The 16,692-nt window shown below is 43.8% G+C and overlaps 1 protein-coding gene and 1 long non-coding RNA gene across 4 annotated transcripts in view; one reads left to right on the forward strand and one right to left on the reverse strand.

Moving 5' to 3' along the window:
• The window catches only part of PREX1 (phosphatidylinositol-3,4,5-trisphosphate dependent Rac exchange factor 1), a 220,779-nt gene that overhangs the window by 135,701 nt on the left and 68,386 nt on the right, over window positions 1–16,692 (forward strand). The window contains exons 7-11 of the mRNA XM_079978837.1: window positions 794–927; window positions 5,045–5,160; window positions 6,302–6,451; window positions 10,235–10,382; window positions 16,550–16,650. Of these exons, the coding sequence (XP_079834963.1) occupies window positions 794–927; window positions 5,045–5,160; window positions 6,302–6,451; window positions 10,235–10,382; window positions 16,550–16,650 (649 nt within the window). The remainder of the gene's footprint in view (window positions 1–793; window positions 928–5,044; window positions 5,161–6,301; window positions 6,452–10,234; window positions 10,383–16,549; window positions 16,651–16,692) is intronic.
• Window positions 857–9,994, reverse strand: LOC307218127. Of its 3 annotated transcripts, XR_013839802.1 has the most exons (4): window positions 9,923–9,988; window positions 8,399–8,528; window positions 1,073–1,326; window positions 857–971 (listed from the first exon to the last, which is right to left on the reverse strand). It is a non-coding gene; the product is annotated as an uncharacterized lncRNA (long non-coding RNA). The 3 variants fall into 3 exon arrangements; XR_013839801.1 differs by lacking the exon at window positions 8,399–8,528 and having other exon boundaries at window positions 9,923–9,994; XR_013839803.1 differs by lacking the exon at window positions 9,923–9,988 and having other exon boundaries at window positions 8,399–8,657.

Here is a 16,692-nt window from a genome sequence, read left to right on the forward strand (position 1 = left end):
TAGGGTCTTGCCCAAAGTTGGATGCAGTTGGGTCTTGTTGAATTTGCAGGATATCTTTTTTTTTAAACTGCCATCAAGTTGAAGCTTTCATTGGTATATATTGACTTCACTGCAGAATTCCCAGATCCTATGCTTGCCAGCACCATCCCTCAGCTTCTAAAGTGTGCTGACACTTCTTATCTCCTTTACTGTTGTGCCCAGAATGGAGGTGAGGGGAGTCTGGGGTCCAGTCGAAATTCAATAGGGAATGGAGGTATATTCAACTTCTGAGACACATTTATCGGGCAATTCTTGAAGACCTTGGCACGGGTGCCAAAATAGCTATCAGTGGCTACAAACCCAGATGGCCGTGCTCTGCATTCATTCTAATGGGCAGTATGCTTCTGAATAGCACTTGCTGGAAATCACAGGAGGGGTGAAAATGCAAGTCCTATCTGTGGGTTTCCCATAGGCATCTGGCTGGGTGCAGTGGAAACAGGATGCTGAACTGAATGGACCACTTTTCTGATCCCGCAAGAATCTTCTTATAGGTGGGTGCACTGCCACCCATCGCTGTTGCGTTGGCAACCCTGACCTGGCTTATTAAAAAACGGGAGAATGCTTAGCTCTGACGATCGCTGAGAAACCACATAAGAAGGGGACATGTAGCATCTGTTTTACTGCAGTAATGTCACCTTGCAGCCCTTGAGAGATGGATGTGATAAGCATATATAAGAGTGCTAAGTAGAATTGTTGATTACCACTTCAATTAGAGGGTGAATTGATGACACTGTGTGTGTTTTTTCTGCTTAAGGGATCCAACTTGACAGACATCTGCACCCAGCTCTTGCTCCAAGGCACCTTGTTAAAAATCTCAGCGGGAAACATCCAGGAGAGAACCTTCTTTCTCTTTGATAACCTCCTCGTTTACTGCAAGCGGAAATCCAGGTGAGCGCACCTGTCTGTGCTGCTTCTTAAGTTCCATGATTCTTCTGAAACACAAAGAGAGAGAGAGGACATAATTGTGCTATGCTATCTCTGGGTGAAAAAGGAGAGGGCAGCTAACACTCTTGCTTCCTTAAGGAAGACCCACCTCCTATTTTGAGCACTAGGGCTGTAGACATACATGTTGATCAGAATCACAGAGCCTGCTGCCCTGGCATTCGTCATTAAAATGATGATGCATTGCAGAGTCAGCTCCGTGCTGGAGGTGAGGTTTACTGCCGCAGGCCTTCTCAGAGCAGGTGGGTTTGCAGGAGCACCGGGAAGCTGGGCACATTGCCAATGACAATTTTGAGGTTTTTCCAAGCATGGCGTGAAGGAACGCAGAGGGATTCCGGTGAATACCTTAGGCAAAGAAAGCAGATGCAGAGAGGGGGGGGGGACAAACAGGTGCAGTGCTCATAAAACAAGGAAGAGGAAAAGCTATATCATTTGTGAAAGTAATGTTTTTTTGTTGTTGTTGCTTTCCCTTAAAAAAAACCCCTCCAACCAATATAAGCTTTTGCTATCTTTAGAAAGAGTTGGGAGCTGAGATTTCAACAGCCACTTCACCAACAAAAGCTTTGCCATAGTTAGCAAGGATTGATACTGACATATTTCCTGATTAGTTTTTGTATTTCTGCCTTTTCTGTTTTACCGTGATGTGTCCTTTGTTTTCACATTCAGCTACTCATGTCCTCCTTTATCTTGAACTTATTTTCCCATTCCCCTAGACCACATGCCACTCACTCTGTTTGCTAACCATGAGCACCTTACAACTAATTCTTCAACTCCTAACACCCTTCTTTCTGATCCTGCCTATACTCTTTCCCTTATTCTTTGAGTCTTCCTGGTTCTGTTTGTAGTTCGAGTTCATGAAACCCCTCCCTTTCTGCAGGCAGTTTTCCCGGAACACTAAGTTTTAGGAAACAAAATGTTCTGTTGCCTTTTGAGAGAGTATTCTTGTTTGTACAGAGCAGGCATCAGTGAGCAACTTTTCTATAGTTTGGCTTGGAGTCGGATAAGACAGCTCTGACACTTTCAGCTCCCCGAAGAATCTGTGTTTATATTTCCCTAATAACCATAGCAAGCACTGCCCAGTTCTCCGGAATCTGATTTTCATTAAAAGCTAGGAGAGTCTGCAGCATGTTGCCTAATAGTGAAGGATATATTTAGACATGGCAAAGCTACTTTAATTTTTTGATGGTTCATCTGTCTGGGTGCTATTTAAATTCTGATCCAGAATGGAAATAAATGTCTGCCCACTTGTAGTAGCTGTCCAGCTGCAAGCCTCAACAAGTGACACCCTAATAGGATGCAGCACTGAGAGATGGAGCTTTAACATTATGTTAATAGGATGCAGCTTTCCCCTGTTGCAGCTGTGAGCTTATGCTTTCACTTAGGCTGATTTTTAGTTATCTTGCAGCCTGTCATCCTTCAGACATCCCACTCTGAGGCCTCTTTCACAAATATCCATAGCAGTAGGCATATTCAGGCATTCACATGCTCAAAGGGTTCAGGGGGCAGGGGGGCAGATACATTCTCATATGCACCCTTCCTACCTGACCACTCCTCAACCTTCCCATGTTGCACAAGGAAGGTCCCCATGGGGCTTCAAACAAACCATGGTCTTAGTCATAAATAGTAAACAGGATTCTGGGCTAGATACACTTTGATCTCAGAGTCCTCTTCTTCTTTTGGACTACCAACTCCCATCAGCCAGCTCCCTGGCCAGCATGTCTCTATGACATCAGGCCTTCTCCTGTTGATGTGCTGTACATTTGTGTCGCAACTATTCATGTGACGTCTGCCATTCTTCCCCCTGCTATTCATACTTTCTGCCGCAACAGAAAATGTCACAACATAACTTAACTTGAGCAGGTTTAGGAAACTGTATAAATGTATGTACCATGCATTAAACTTACAAGCTACCCAGTTCAAATCTTCTGGGGGGTGTATATGCTAAAATAGCAAAAGGGAAGTGAAGAAGAGTTAAGAGCCTCGGATATAAGATCTCCAGGTTGATAGACGCTGGGAGGTTGATGGAACTGACAGCAGGGGCTGAGACCGGGGAGGGGAGACGGTGGAAGAAAATTGGGAATTTAAAGTGTATATATGGAGATTTCAAAAAAAAAATTTTTTTTAATGAGAGATGGAGAAATCATGGAATGAGTTTTTTATGACCCTAGGGGAAATGTTTTAAGAGATTAAGTTTAAATTTATTAGTTTTAAGGAGAAATAAGATTAAGCAAAGTAAAAATGAATGATTAATTGGTAAAAGAAGAGAATGTTAAATTATAGTATATAAAGATAAATTATTAGGATAAAAACAAAGGTGAAGGATTTGCTGAAATATTTAATTGTACTAGAATACAAAGAGGGGAGGTGTGAGGAGGTCAAGGAAATAAGCTAAAGAAAGCAAGTTATGTAAAGGTTTGATTTGTTCCTTTTTCTTTTTTTTTGACTGTATGCATCTTTTTTTCTTTTTTGTCTGTTCTCTTTTTTATTTTTATTTATCTTTTTTTCTCTTTGATGGGACTTGTTTTTATGTATTGTTATGCTTTCTTTTTTGGTCTAATTGGGTGTTTTTTTATTATTCATGTAACTTTTAAAATTTCAATAAAAATTTATTTAAAAAAAGGAAAAAAAATGCTAAAATAATACAAATGCAAGAAAGCACAGTGTAAAATTGGCAGAAAAATCATTGAAGTATGAGCCACAACAGATCAATAAAACCCAAAGAAACCATGCAGCACTGATCAAAATCAGCTACATTATATGCTGGGATGCCTAGACACATAAAAAAAGTCTTTGCCTAGTACAAAAGATGGGGATGTTAGAATTATTGTCAGCCAGATGAAAGTGAGAGTAGTTTACATAGCCTGAGAGTCATGGGGAATGTGACAAGCAGTTTGATGAAGAAAACATATGTGAGCTCTACACTAAAGGCCACCAAGTGATGTCTTTGAATCAGAACCACCGGAAGGTTGAAAATTTATTACAAAAGTGATAATATGGCCGCTCATTGGGGACGGGGGCAGAGTCACTGTTGCTTACTGGAAGGGAGCAGGGTGAGGTGATGGGGAAGTTGGAACAGTGCAAACACACCAGCAGGACCACTGGATTGGCTCCGCTGCTGTGTTTGCACCACATCAATCTCCCTCCTGCTACACCCCTCACCTCTCCCTCTTGCTAAGCAGCAGCAACTCACCTGCTGGGAAGCTAGCGTAGTAGCTCTGCCCCACCAGGTGAACCTCCTCTGCCTTCAAGAGAGTAGCTCTGTCAATCTTGAATGACTTCCCCCTCAAGCAAAGCAAGGAGAAACTTCAAAAATTGCCTTATCCCAAACCAGACACTTTGTCCGTGTAGCCCAATGCTGTCTGGTTGGCATTGGCTTTTCAAGGTCTTGGACAGATATGCCAGGGATTGAACCCAAATCCTTTTGTGCCCCAAACATGCGGTCTAATACTGTGCTATGGTTCCTCCATTCAGAGCACTAAAGCTTAGGAAGTGAAGCAGTTTCATGTTGCTTAAAACTGACAACATGGTGCAGCTTTTATTGACGTGTAGCCCAACAGAGGCTGCATGCCTCATTGCAGGAATTGATGCATTTGTTAACTGAGTTGTTGCATACCCACAAAGAGCTAAATATAACATAATTGGCATGCATATTTTTTTGTTTAGTGGGGCAGACCTATTGTCCCGCATGCCAGCTAGATTGAAAGCAAGATATACGGTATCAGCTACTTCCCTCTATTTTGAGGTTGTACTGGCAACATTATGAATCAATCAGTTCACTTGTGCCACACTAAATTAACCTGCAAAACAAGATTGCTTGGCATGTTTATAGGCTAAAACTACAGTAAAAATGCATATAAGCATCTTTAAAATGTGCAATGAATCTTTAGTCCACTTCTTGATTCTGAAAACTTGGAGATGAATGGGACATTCCAGAGGGATGGTGAAGAAGTAGAATGAATGCGTATTTGTGGGAGAAGGCACTATTAAAGATAGTAAAAAAAAGCACATTTCTATTTACATAGTGAACAGACATTTTTCTTAACAATACTTTTCCTTACTGCAGAGTTGCTGGGAAAAAGACATCCAAACGCACCAAGTCCATCAATGGCTCCCTCTACATCTTCAGGGGCCGAATAAACACGGAAGTCATGGAGGTTGAGAATGTGGAAGATGGGACAGGTAAGGAACCAAAGAACCTTTTCTCAGAGAGAAGAGAGGACAGTTGCCTTCTTTATTGGATAAAACAAGAGCAGGCAGACTTCAAGCTTTGTGATATCTCTGTTAGTCCTCTACCCCCTGTGGTGCAGACATAGACATAATTAAAGAACAGGGTGCCTCTCAGCTCAGGGATTTATATTCAATACCAAAATGGAGCTTAAAGTCCTTTCACACAAAAATCAGTTTCTGCTTTTGTTTCTTGTTTCAGCAGCCTAATTTGAGGGAGGGAGTAGTTGTTGCTATCATTAAAGAATTGGGAATTAGAATGCAACGACAGATCCTAGTCCTACCTTCTGTCCATTCCTGGAATAAGAAGCAATGGGCCTTATATCCTCACCTTGCTAGCCAAGTCGCATAACATTGGATGCCTCAATGTAGAAAAGGGCATTTGTGTGTCCTTTATACCTATTGCAAAGTCTGTTGACCGACTTGAAACATTTTGTAAGACTTTGTTAATCACTGGATTTGAAACAAACAAGCAAACTAGAGCGAACCTTTTTTGCTGTGTGAATAGAGAGCAACACCTCCCTTTCTTTCCCCGCAGCTTGGCATGCATCTTGTTTCAACACTACTTGGCCTCAGCATGTGCTGAGTCTCACTCATCGTTGAGAGGAAGGGAAGGGTACCACGTCTGTCTGGATGCCCTTAATCATCATTAAAAAGGCTGTAGCAGTAGATGGGAGGGGAGGCTTGCTAGAGTATATGGAAACTCCCAAGAAGGATCAGTCCAACATCCCTTATCAGCAGGTAGTTTTACTGAAGGGTCACTTTGAGAATATGCCTTGAAATGTGGAGGGTGACAGGTCAGAGCCTGCACTGCCATGCTTCCATTTTGGAAGCATGATGAAATCCCGTGTTCATTGCAATTGTGGTCTTCAGTCCCTGGCTCAGTTGTCGTTAATATCACCGGAGAGTATCCCAGCAGGAGACAGCAGCTTAGAAATGCTGATGGAGCTTTCACAGCAGATACAATTTGCTGGCTCTGACATAAAGAAAAATGTCCAGTGTGGTCTGCCAGGTGCGCATGCCAGGTGAGTTACTTTTCCATGAAGACTCAGGACTTTCCACTCACAGTCTTGGCCGTACTGTTATGTATTTGCAGCCGATTACCACAGCAATGGTTACACGGTGACAAATGGCTGGAAGATACACAACACTGCCAAAAACAAATGGTTCGTCTGTATGGCCAAGACAGCAGAGGACAAACAGAAATGGCTGGATGCTATCATCAAGGAAAGGGAACAGAGAGAGAGTAAGTTATTGACTGGTTTATTTTATGTGCTGTGTGAATAATGAGACCGACTGTGTATGTGTCTGCGCTTGCGGGGTTATCCATCTGAGAGAGGAACAATTATGGTTTCTTCAAGTGTCTGGGGTTGGCTTCTTAATGCATAATGGCAAAAGGAGAGAGAGTTTTTCCCACTTGCGAAGGAGCGATTTCTCAGTTCAGTCCTTGGGCACTGCAGTTGCCCACGCATCAGCATAGTTGCAGGAGTCACATTGCCAGCTCCTTTTGTGCACCGAAGTATTTTAAAGCTCTGTATTTACTAAATCGATTTGCAAGGCTCCAGTTTATAAATAGAACCCATAAGGAAAATAAGACCTTTTCTCAAGCGTTGATGTCATTTCTCTTTCTTCTGAAGAGAGAACCTGTACCGTTCTTGAATAAAATTGGCAAATGAAACATCTTATAAACATCCTGCTGGATCGTTTCCTTCCCTTTTCATTCTTAAGGTGTCAGTGGAAAAACCCTGCCATGGCAGAATTGCTCCCCGCCACTTCCAGTAATCACTGTTGTGATTAAAATTGTTATGTCAGCATAACTTAGCCTTTATGCCCGCATCTGGGGCTACGTGGGGACTACTATATATGTGGAGCCAGAAGGGGAAACTGGTGGACTGGATAAAGGGCACAAATGAATTCTTTCTGATTCTGGGCAAGACTAAAAAATTATAATCAAAGTGTGGTAAGAAAGTTTTCTGACAGTTTCACTCCTATGGGGAATCTGTTTTCCAGTGTTGGACTATATGACCTTTGCAACTCTATAATTCTTTGATTTTATGAATAACCTATAATAATAGTTGTTCGGCATGTAGTACAAGGGAGCGCATATTAAAGAGTAGCAAGTTAACATGAAATCCAAGAACATCTTTTTTTAATATGCCTTGTCATGTGTGAGGAGTTGGTGGCTAGCCAATGACAACAATGAAAGCAGCTTCGGTACGGGAAGCAGCCCTTGCATGGAAGAAGGATGCTTCATAATTTCTGGCTTGATGCGTTTAAGAGAAAGAAAGTCCTGCAGGGCAGGCAAATCAAGGGTTCTTAGTCTCTAGAAGCAGGGCTGAAGAATTCTCCACCCCAAGACTGCATTCTCTTCTTGGCACCCTCGCAAGGGTCACATGCCAGTCGTGACCAATGTCAGAGGCAAAAGTGGGCAGAACAATGAATGTAAATTTTACCTTTGTGCAGCCCTATTGCCGTTCTATTCTCCATCCAGACAAGCAAGAGGCATTTTCAGAGTTCAAGGTCAGTAAGTTTCTGAAGTAAAAAGGGAGGAGAGCAGCCCCTTGGGCTCACAATAAGGTGGGGTGGGCAGTAGGTGAAGCTTTGTGACACTTAGACTACAATCCTATGCCATCTTCCCTGAAATAAGCCCCACTATTGGTTCTGAGTGGACATGTGAAGGCTTTCCACTGTTAGTCAAACTATCTAGTCTGTTGTCTCCTCTGACTGGCAACAGAAATCTCTCTGATCCTTGCTATCCAAGATAAGTTAACTGGATCACTAATCCAGTCAAACAATATCATTTATCTAATATCGCTTAGCTGGAGATGTCAGGGAGTGAACTTTGGACCTTCTCCATGCAAAGCGTTTAGCGTACCACAGAGCAATGGGGATTCACGTAGTCTCCTGCAGGCAATTTTTACTCGCCAGAGAAGAGCAATCAATCAGTTAGATTTTAGAGGCAGATATTTCAGGCCTTTGTTGAAAAGCTCCTCCATCTGGATTCATGCACTTCCAGCATCAAGCCGTTATCAGTGCTGAGGCAAGAAAGATTGGCTTTGTCCTAAAACCAGCTGAGTAGGGGATGCATTGTAATCTTTTGCTTACTTCAGAACTTGGGGAATGTGATGATGTAGCCACAAATGTGTCCTATTACACAGGCTGCTTTCTCTCCCAACCTGACTTTGCAAATTACCTTTGGCAGAACTTGTCAGCAAGTATATTTGACTAACATCGTGGTATGGAGGAAGATGGCAATCAGCCAGGATGTTTGCCCTGCCAAAATCTTTTCACCAGGCATCGGATCATGAAAACAAATGAGGGTTCTGCAAGGCAAAACATTGCAGATTCTTATTTCTCCAGGCAGAGCATCAAACATCTGAAATCTGTGCCATAGAATGGATTCTAGTGTGGTGAAGATTATATGGTTCTAGTTTTCATTTGTCAAAGATCTTGTGAAGCAGACAAAATAGTATGTCTGGGTGTTTTTTCCTTTTTGCTTCAAACCTAAAAATGAGAGGTTTTTGGCCTATTGATTATTTTTCTCTTCCCCTTTATTCCATCTAACCTCTGTAACCTTCTGAATTACTTCAACATGCTTTTGGTATGCTCATCCTGAGTGACACAGTCAGGGTTGACCTAAGTAGATTTCCAAGAGGATTAGCATATTTTTGGGGGCGGGGGGGGGGGGATATACAGTAACCACTGATTTTTTTTTTATCAGTTCTCTTTGTGCCTGCAACATAGATAAGTAGCAGAGGAGTGGGGCATGCAGTGTGTTGTGAGTGTGTCTGTATGTGTGAAAGAGAAAATGCAGTGGGTGTTAAGCAGAAATAATGCACATGTGTGTCTTTTGCTTCAGCCGACCCATTTTATAAATGTGGAATATGCCTCAGATAATGGGTAATGTAGCTTTATACGAATGCAGTTTTAAAATAGTTCTAGTAACACACATTTATTAAAGTCTTATGAGCAGTTTGTGGCTGATCCACAAACAGGACCCAATGAGTATCTAGAGCAGGGGTCAGCATACTTTTTCAGCAGGGGGCCAGTCCCCTGTCCCTCAGACCTTGTGAGGGGCTGGACTATATTTTGAAAAAAATTAAAATGAACGAATTCCTGTGCCCCACAAATAATCCAGAGATGCATTTTAAATAAAAGCACAAATTCTACTCATGTAAAAACACCAGGCAGGCCCCACAAATAACCCAGAGATGCATTTTAAATAAAAGGACATATTCTACTCATGTAAAAACATGCTGATTCCCAGACAGTCCACGGGCCGGATTTAGAATGCGGTTGGGCCAGATCCAGCCCCCGGGCCTTAGTTTGCCTACCCATGATTTAGAGTCCTGCCTGTAGACTCATTGTAACACAACATTTCCACACATCTGAGTCCAGGGGGACACCATGAGCAGTAAACATTATGGCAGAGGGAACTGATAGTGGCAATTGGGCCTCAAAATAGTTTAGCCGGAAACTAGAGTTATCGTTTTGTCATTGCCCCTTTTAGCTATGACAAGTCTTTACTTTCCTACACCTGACATGGTATATGACAGGGATACTCAAGGTGTGCATGGCCTGGCTGAAATGGCCTCTCAGGCCAAATGCGGAGGCCTGGTAGACCTAATTAGGTCCGTGGCCCAGAGGTCCTGCACCCCTGCCAATGCTCCCCAGTCCTATGAATCCCATGTCAGCAACAAGGTCACTGAGAGGTCACCTTGGATAGGAATGGTGGATCCCTGCCACTAAGTGCCATTTCTCCAGTATCTGTTTTCTTCCCCCGCTATTCTATGGGTTGGCATTTGGGAGAAAAAAATCATGTATCTCATAGGTTTGGATTTCATCCAGAGGCCTCCAGTTTCTGAGCTGAAGTAATAAATTAGGCAGTTCCCCAAGTTTTCCCTACCACGTTTATTAAATTAATTTCCAGCAAGGGTGGGTGGGGTGGGAACACGACTTGTTGGTCTTTGAGCAAATCCTTTCTTTCATCTGAGAAGCATTTGAGGGAGACCCTGCTTCTGTATTCCAGGTCTGAAGTTGGGCATGGAGAGGGATGCGTACGTCATGATCGCCGAGAAAGGGGAGAAGCTGTATCACATGATGATGAACAAGAAAGTGAGCCTTATCAAAGACAGGAGAAGAAAATTAAGCACTGTTCCCAAGTGCTTTCTTGGCAAGTAAGTGGCTTTTGGGTTGAAAAGGCCTTTTCATTCCAATTAACGGAAAGGACTGTGGGTTTTCTGTGGACAGTATTGTGAAGCCAAATCAGATGTGCTTTGATGGGATTTAATTGGAAGGGTCTTTAACCTCCATTACAATTAGTTTATTAAAATTAATCATTCATTCCTGCTTAATGCCCTTGGACTACGCAATGGCAGCAAATTCCAGTGGGGGGCGGGTAGGGGAAGACGACTTGCAAACATCAATCGAAATCTGCAGGGAGGTTGAGAAATTATGTGCACGGCACACGCTTGAATTATGGGTTGGAAATGTTTTTGACAATCCATGATCTTCCTTTGTTTTGCACGGAAGAAAATGCTTTAAAAGATACTCTTACAGGACTCACTTAGAATTGTCGTGGTCTCCATATCAAACCCAGATGCATAAATTTAACAATGGGGTTATTGTTAAATTTATGCAGGATTTTTCCTGGGCATTCGGAAACAATTTTGAATAGTGCAGATTTCAGCCTTGGAAAGACTTTTGAGTTGGAAGGGGAAAAGAATGCAGACAGGAGGCATTTGACAAGAAGAGATTAGATAAGATATTCACACTACCAGTATGCTTCAATGCCCCACGTGAACCAGAGAGTCACAGGAAGTAATCTCAGAGGACTTTTCCAGCTTGGCTGATTAATACGGAAATGATCAGCCAGGAAGTTTGTTTTCAGGGGCATTTGTTCCATCTGTGTTAGGTTCCCCCGAACAGTTTCATGGCCATACTGTTGCTGTGTCCTTGTGCTTGATTGATGGCCAGACTTGAAGGAAGGACAAGTGTTTATAGCATGTCAAAGAAACAGCTCAAACATTGGCCTGTGTCTTAGAAGGAGAGATATTTTCAACCCTGCATTGACAGGGTTAGCACCTTGGGTCTTCTAGTTTTCCCCTGGTTCTTCTAGTTTAGCATAGCAGCTAAACCATGGTTTGGCCTAGCATGTTGCTGAACCTTAGGCTTGTGACTAAGCTCTCCTCTTTAGCCATGAGCTGTAGCCAATAACAGACCATGGTTGCAGCTTGTGGTTAGGAAGGTGAGAGCTCAGCCATGAAACCTACACTGTGGTGGTTGGTAGCCATTGGGTTGGGCAGGGCAGAAAGCACAGAGCATCAGCAGTAGGTAGAGCCAGAGCCAATGACAGGCAGAGCCACCCCCTGATTGGTTGTAAGTGAGGTGATAGGCAGGTGGGGCACTGGCTGAGGGCAGACTGAGGTTGGTGGGGCAGTGCCTCATGCACCCTAGTGACTCCACTGAGATGACATATGCAGAACTGAGCTAAAAGGATTGGTGAAGAACAAAGTGGTTGCCGTCTCCTACCCAGTAGGCCTCACATGTGCACTAAGCAGCGGCTTGGCTTAGCATTACATGTGGACATGACCAATGTGAAGAGAAGTCTCCGTAGTGTTGTATCCTCATAACTGTGGGAGGAACAGGGTTTCTGCTATTGGTTTTGCCAATTATAGTGGCAGAATTGCTTGTCCACCCTGCTTTTTAATCACATTGCTTTGGAAATTTTATATATTTCATAGTGTATGCTGCTCATTTTTACCAGCCCGGCCTGGCAACAGCAGTAAAGAGGTCCATCTGTGGCTGGCTAGACACATTTTTTCACCACAGCCCCAACCCAAAGCTTGCTCCTTTCCACACTCTTGTTGCAGATGTGCATCGTGAGCTATCAGTGTGCTTTAAGCTTCCCCTGAAGCAAACTTGCTATTTCAGCCGTAGCTTCTTAATCCTTCTAAGCATGAAAAAGAAAGAAGAAAAATCTTTGTGGATTTCAAACCATAGCAGCTCTGCTGCTATTCTGGTCCTGACCACCCAGCAGGGCTAAGCCAATGAACTTCAAAATGCACTATTGCAAACCTGTCATTTCATATCTGACCTATTCTTAGACATTCCCTCCACTTCAGACTTGAGCTGCACATTTTTTTATTTTATTTTTTGCTATTTGGAACTCAAAATAGCAAAGAAGTTTCTTGTCAAACATGTCAAACTGTGCTTTTCTAGTTTGTTTTACAGTTCTGTCTGTATGCAGAACTGTCAGCCTCACTCCTTTCTTCCTCGACCTTACTAACCTTTCCTGATGGATCAACTCAAAAGTTCTTTCTCGTGTCGTATTTTGCATCCTTGTGAGCACACCTCTGCTGCATGTCAATCAGCTCCCTATTCCTCCCTTGTTCCTTTTCATGAGCGTTGTGCTGTCAGGTTAAGTTCCTAAATGAAGTGCTACTAGACTTGAGTAGTACAACAGTATGGACCATTTGCTACGTTTCGGTTTTTTTTTTCCCCCTAACACAAATAACATTGGACAGGCAGCTTGTAAACACATTTGCCGATCGAAAGGTCGGCAGTTCGAATCCCTGCGGCAGGGTGCGCTCCCGCTGCTCGGTCCCAGCGCCTGCCAACCTAGCAGTTCGAAAGCACCTCCGGGTGCAAGTAGATAAATAGGGACCGCTTACCAGCGGGAAGGTAAACGGCGTTTCCGTGTGCGGCTCTGGCTCTGGCCAGAGCAGCGATGTCACGCTGGCCACGTGACCCGGAAGTGTCTCCGGACAGCGCTGGCCCCTGGCCTCTTAAGTGAGATGGGCGCACAACCCCAGAGTCTGTCAAGACTGGCCCGTACGGGCAGGGGTACCTTTACCTTTTTTATCAGTGGAACATTTCTAGGGGCAATCCTTTAAACAATTGCAAAGTCTTCCATAGAACACTCAAATAATTCCCCCCCGAACAGTTACAGTAATAAGCCAAACCACTTTTTCATATACAAGCAGCTGGTTATCAGGAGGCTTTGTAGTGGGGACCCAGCATTAGGCAGGATCACTCCTTCTTCATTTCAGCCAATGGGAAGGGAGAGTGATCCTGCTGAATTCAGAACTTTTTTGCACTTCTGAACTCAGACCTAAGCAAAATCGCCTTGTCCCTCATTGGGAGAGGAGGCAGTCCTGCTTACTGCTGGTCCAGTCCTTTTAACACCACTCCAGTGAAGTTTAATGGAGTGGGTTGCTTCAGAGAGCAGCTTTGCAAACTGCTCTCTGAAGCCCCTCCCACCTTTCATTGAACCTTGCTGGAGCAACGTGTGTGTGTGTGTGTGTGTGTGTGTGTGTGTGTGTGTGTGTGCTTTCTATGGCCTGTAAAGTTTGTTCCAGGGTGTTTCAATTTTCCAACACATTAGAAACTAATGAGAGATGAATCAAATGAATGAGTAGGTTTTTCATTGGAAGCTCATTTGTTTTAATTTCTATTCATTTCAATACTGAAATGAACAGGGCTCGTTCCTTTCATTTTTCATTTATTTTCAGAAAAACGTTTGCAGACCCCTTGTAACAGCTGAAATACCCCGTTTTACAAGCTGCTAAACAGCCTTCAAGCAGCCTGGTTTCAGATGTACTCTTAAGTATTCTCTGAGAGCACCAACTTTTTCAGCTATGCTGCCTCAACCAAAATACCCTGGTGCTACAAGTGTATGCTTAAGTGTTTCAGCACCCTTCTTTTTCGAATTGTAAATGAAGAAACCCTTCACTCTCACACTCTAAAAAGCAAATGTTTGATCTGTGAAAGAGTAAGGATTAGCTGTGTTCAGACAGCGGTGGAGCAAGCCAATCGGGTGCCTGGGGCGGTGCATGTGTCCTGCGCCCAGGGGCGGGGCCAGCTGCCTGGGGCAGGACACTCTGTGGGGCCTCTGAGGAGTCTGCCTGCCACTCAGCCACCCTACAACTGAGGGGGAGGTGACGGGTGGACCTTTTGGGGCAATGCGGAGCCTGCGGGCGCCCAAGCCACTTCATCACTCCCAGGAGAGATGCGTGGCTCAGGCGCACTGCAGGCCTGTAGTGAGTGCTGCCCGACATTTTGTCACCCCTTCAGTGGCGACACCCAGGACGGACCCCCCCCCCCCCGTGTTCGGAGGTCCTCTGCACTTCTGCAGGTGTTAGTGTTCTGAGTGCATCACTTGCTTGGAAAGAGGAGAGTGACTCATGCAGAGATGCACCAGTCTTTTGAGATTAGGTAATTTTGCTGTGGGATGCGGGTGGCGCTGTGGGTTAAACCACAGAGCCTAGGACTTGCCGAGCAGAAGGTTGGTGGTCTGAATCCCCGTGACGGGGTGAGCTCCCATTGCTCAGTCCCTGCTCCTGCCAACCTAGCAGTTCGAAAGCACGTCAAAGTGCAAGTAGATAAATAGGTACCACTCCAGCAGGAAGGTAAACGGCGTTTCTGTGCGCTGCTCTGGTTCGCCAGAAGCGGCTTAGTCATGCTGGCCACATGACCTGGAAGCTGTATGCCGGCTCCCTCGGCCAATAAAGCGAGATGAGCGCCGCAACCCCAGAGTCGGCCACGACTGGACCTAATGGTCAGGGATCCCTTTACCTTTACCTAATTTTGCTGTAATTTTGCATCAGCAGTGATCAGAAATCCAATGTAGTGATGCAACAGGTAACTGTTATGGACTGAGCATGATTGATAGGAAGCAAGGCTAACCAGCTGTGACTAGGTACTTCGAGCTCCTATGAGCTGTTAGTTCATTGATCCGTCTCACAGTGCAAAAGCAGCACTCGCATGGCACACGGTTTGGGACTTACTAGTCAAAACATAGTTTGAGGTGGTGAAGTTGTGTCAAGCTGTACAGCTTCACACTGTAGGTGGAGCTCAGATGATTAATTGAACTTCCCTTATTTACAAACCAAATCCTTTCATATAGAGAACTAGTTTGTAAGAAAACGGTGTTCCGGCTTTGCCATTTTGTGTGCAGGGGTTTTATTTGCATGGAGGAGCAGTCAAAGGCAAAGCCCCAGTCTAGCTAGACCTGATTGCTCATAAAGTCATCTTGGCTTGAAGCAAGCTGGTCACTCCCATCATGTGCTTTTGAATGTTTTGATTTCACAACCATCCCCTTTGTTGGTTTACTCTTCTACTTTTAGAACACTAGCCTTGTAAGTCAGTTTTATTTCCTGTTTTGTGCTTCCCTGCCATGGAGTATTGAAATTGATTGTGAGAGCCATTAGCAACGAAACACTGGTTATATGCAAGCCCATTTGCAACAGCATAAAGCAATAAAACAGTAAAGCAGGGGTAAGCACCATTTTAAAAGGCATTAAAAAGTATTTCACAGCTTCCAGAGCAACAGCTCTCGAAAATCTGGTGAGCGGCGGTTATCATCTACACATTCCAGTGCAGAGTTATGCCAAATTTATAAAGTTTGATGTAGTTTTGTTAAGTTATACGGGTCTAAAGGTGCAGAAACTACTTTGAAAAGCCTTCATTTACATTCCCCTAACCCAAGCTGAAGCAACTGTAACTTTCCCTTTTCTTCTTTTAATGAACTACCTGCAGCTTAGATGAGTCAACTCTTCCTAAATACAGGCTGAAATAGGGCACCCGAGGCCGTGTAATTGGATGCATGGATGCTGGTTTTGATAAGCAACAAACCTACACAAACTGGAAGAGTTACAGCTTTTTTATTGAACACAGATTTCCTCTGCATTGCTCTGCCTTTCAGAAATCCTTTTCATGTTCGGTCTGGATTTTTGCGCAGTTGTAGAATAATTGCTGCTCAGTTGGCAAACGGCCACATCCCATCAGAGCACTGACAGTGCCCCATTCATCAAGTTTATTTCTTTCTGTAATAATATTTTCATTCTCTCTCTCTCTCTCTCTCTCTCTCTCTCTCTCTCTCTCTCTCTCTCCTTCCTTCATTCACTGTTGCATTCATTTGTATTCTGTCCAGATTTGAGTTCTGGTTTGCATATTACAACACTGCACTGCAGCCATTCGTTCAGAATTAGGGTAGAATTACACCTTATAAGAAACACGAGGGTGCCACCCAATATGGCAATCCCATGTTGAGTTTCCATCTTCCCCCTGTAATGTGTAAATTAAAACAACTTATCTCATGGAAATCTTGTGTTAAATGTCTTAATTATTGTTGTAATTTATTGTACAATTGTCTATGCTTTATTTACTCGTGGGTGAATGGGGTCTCCTAGGTCCTAGTCCTATACTCCAGCCACTTACACTACACTAACCCTCGTGTTGACATGCGTTGCTTCACTTAGACAGTTCACATCTTGTACGTTGATCTTCTTGGCCAAAGGGAACAGAGAGTTAATTGCATTTGTTGCTCCTCTTCTCTCTACAGCGAGTTTGTATCTTGGCTCATAGAAATTGGGGAGATAAGCAAACCGGAAGAAGGGGTCAACCTGGGACAAGCTCTGCTGGAGAATGGCATCATTCATCATGGTGAGTGCTTTGCACGGCAGCAAAAGATCATATCGGGTGTAG

This window comes from Podarcis cretensis (assembly GCF_951804945.1).
Source record: "Podarcis cretensis genome assembly, chromosome: 6".
NCBI classification, from domain to species: Eukaryota; Metazoa; Chordata; class Lepidosauria; order Squamata; family Lacertidae; genus Podarcis; species Podarcis cretensis.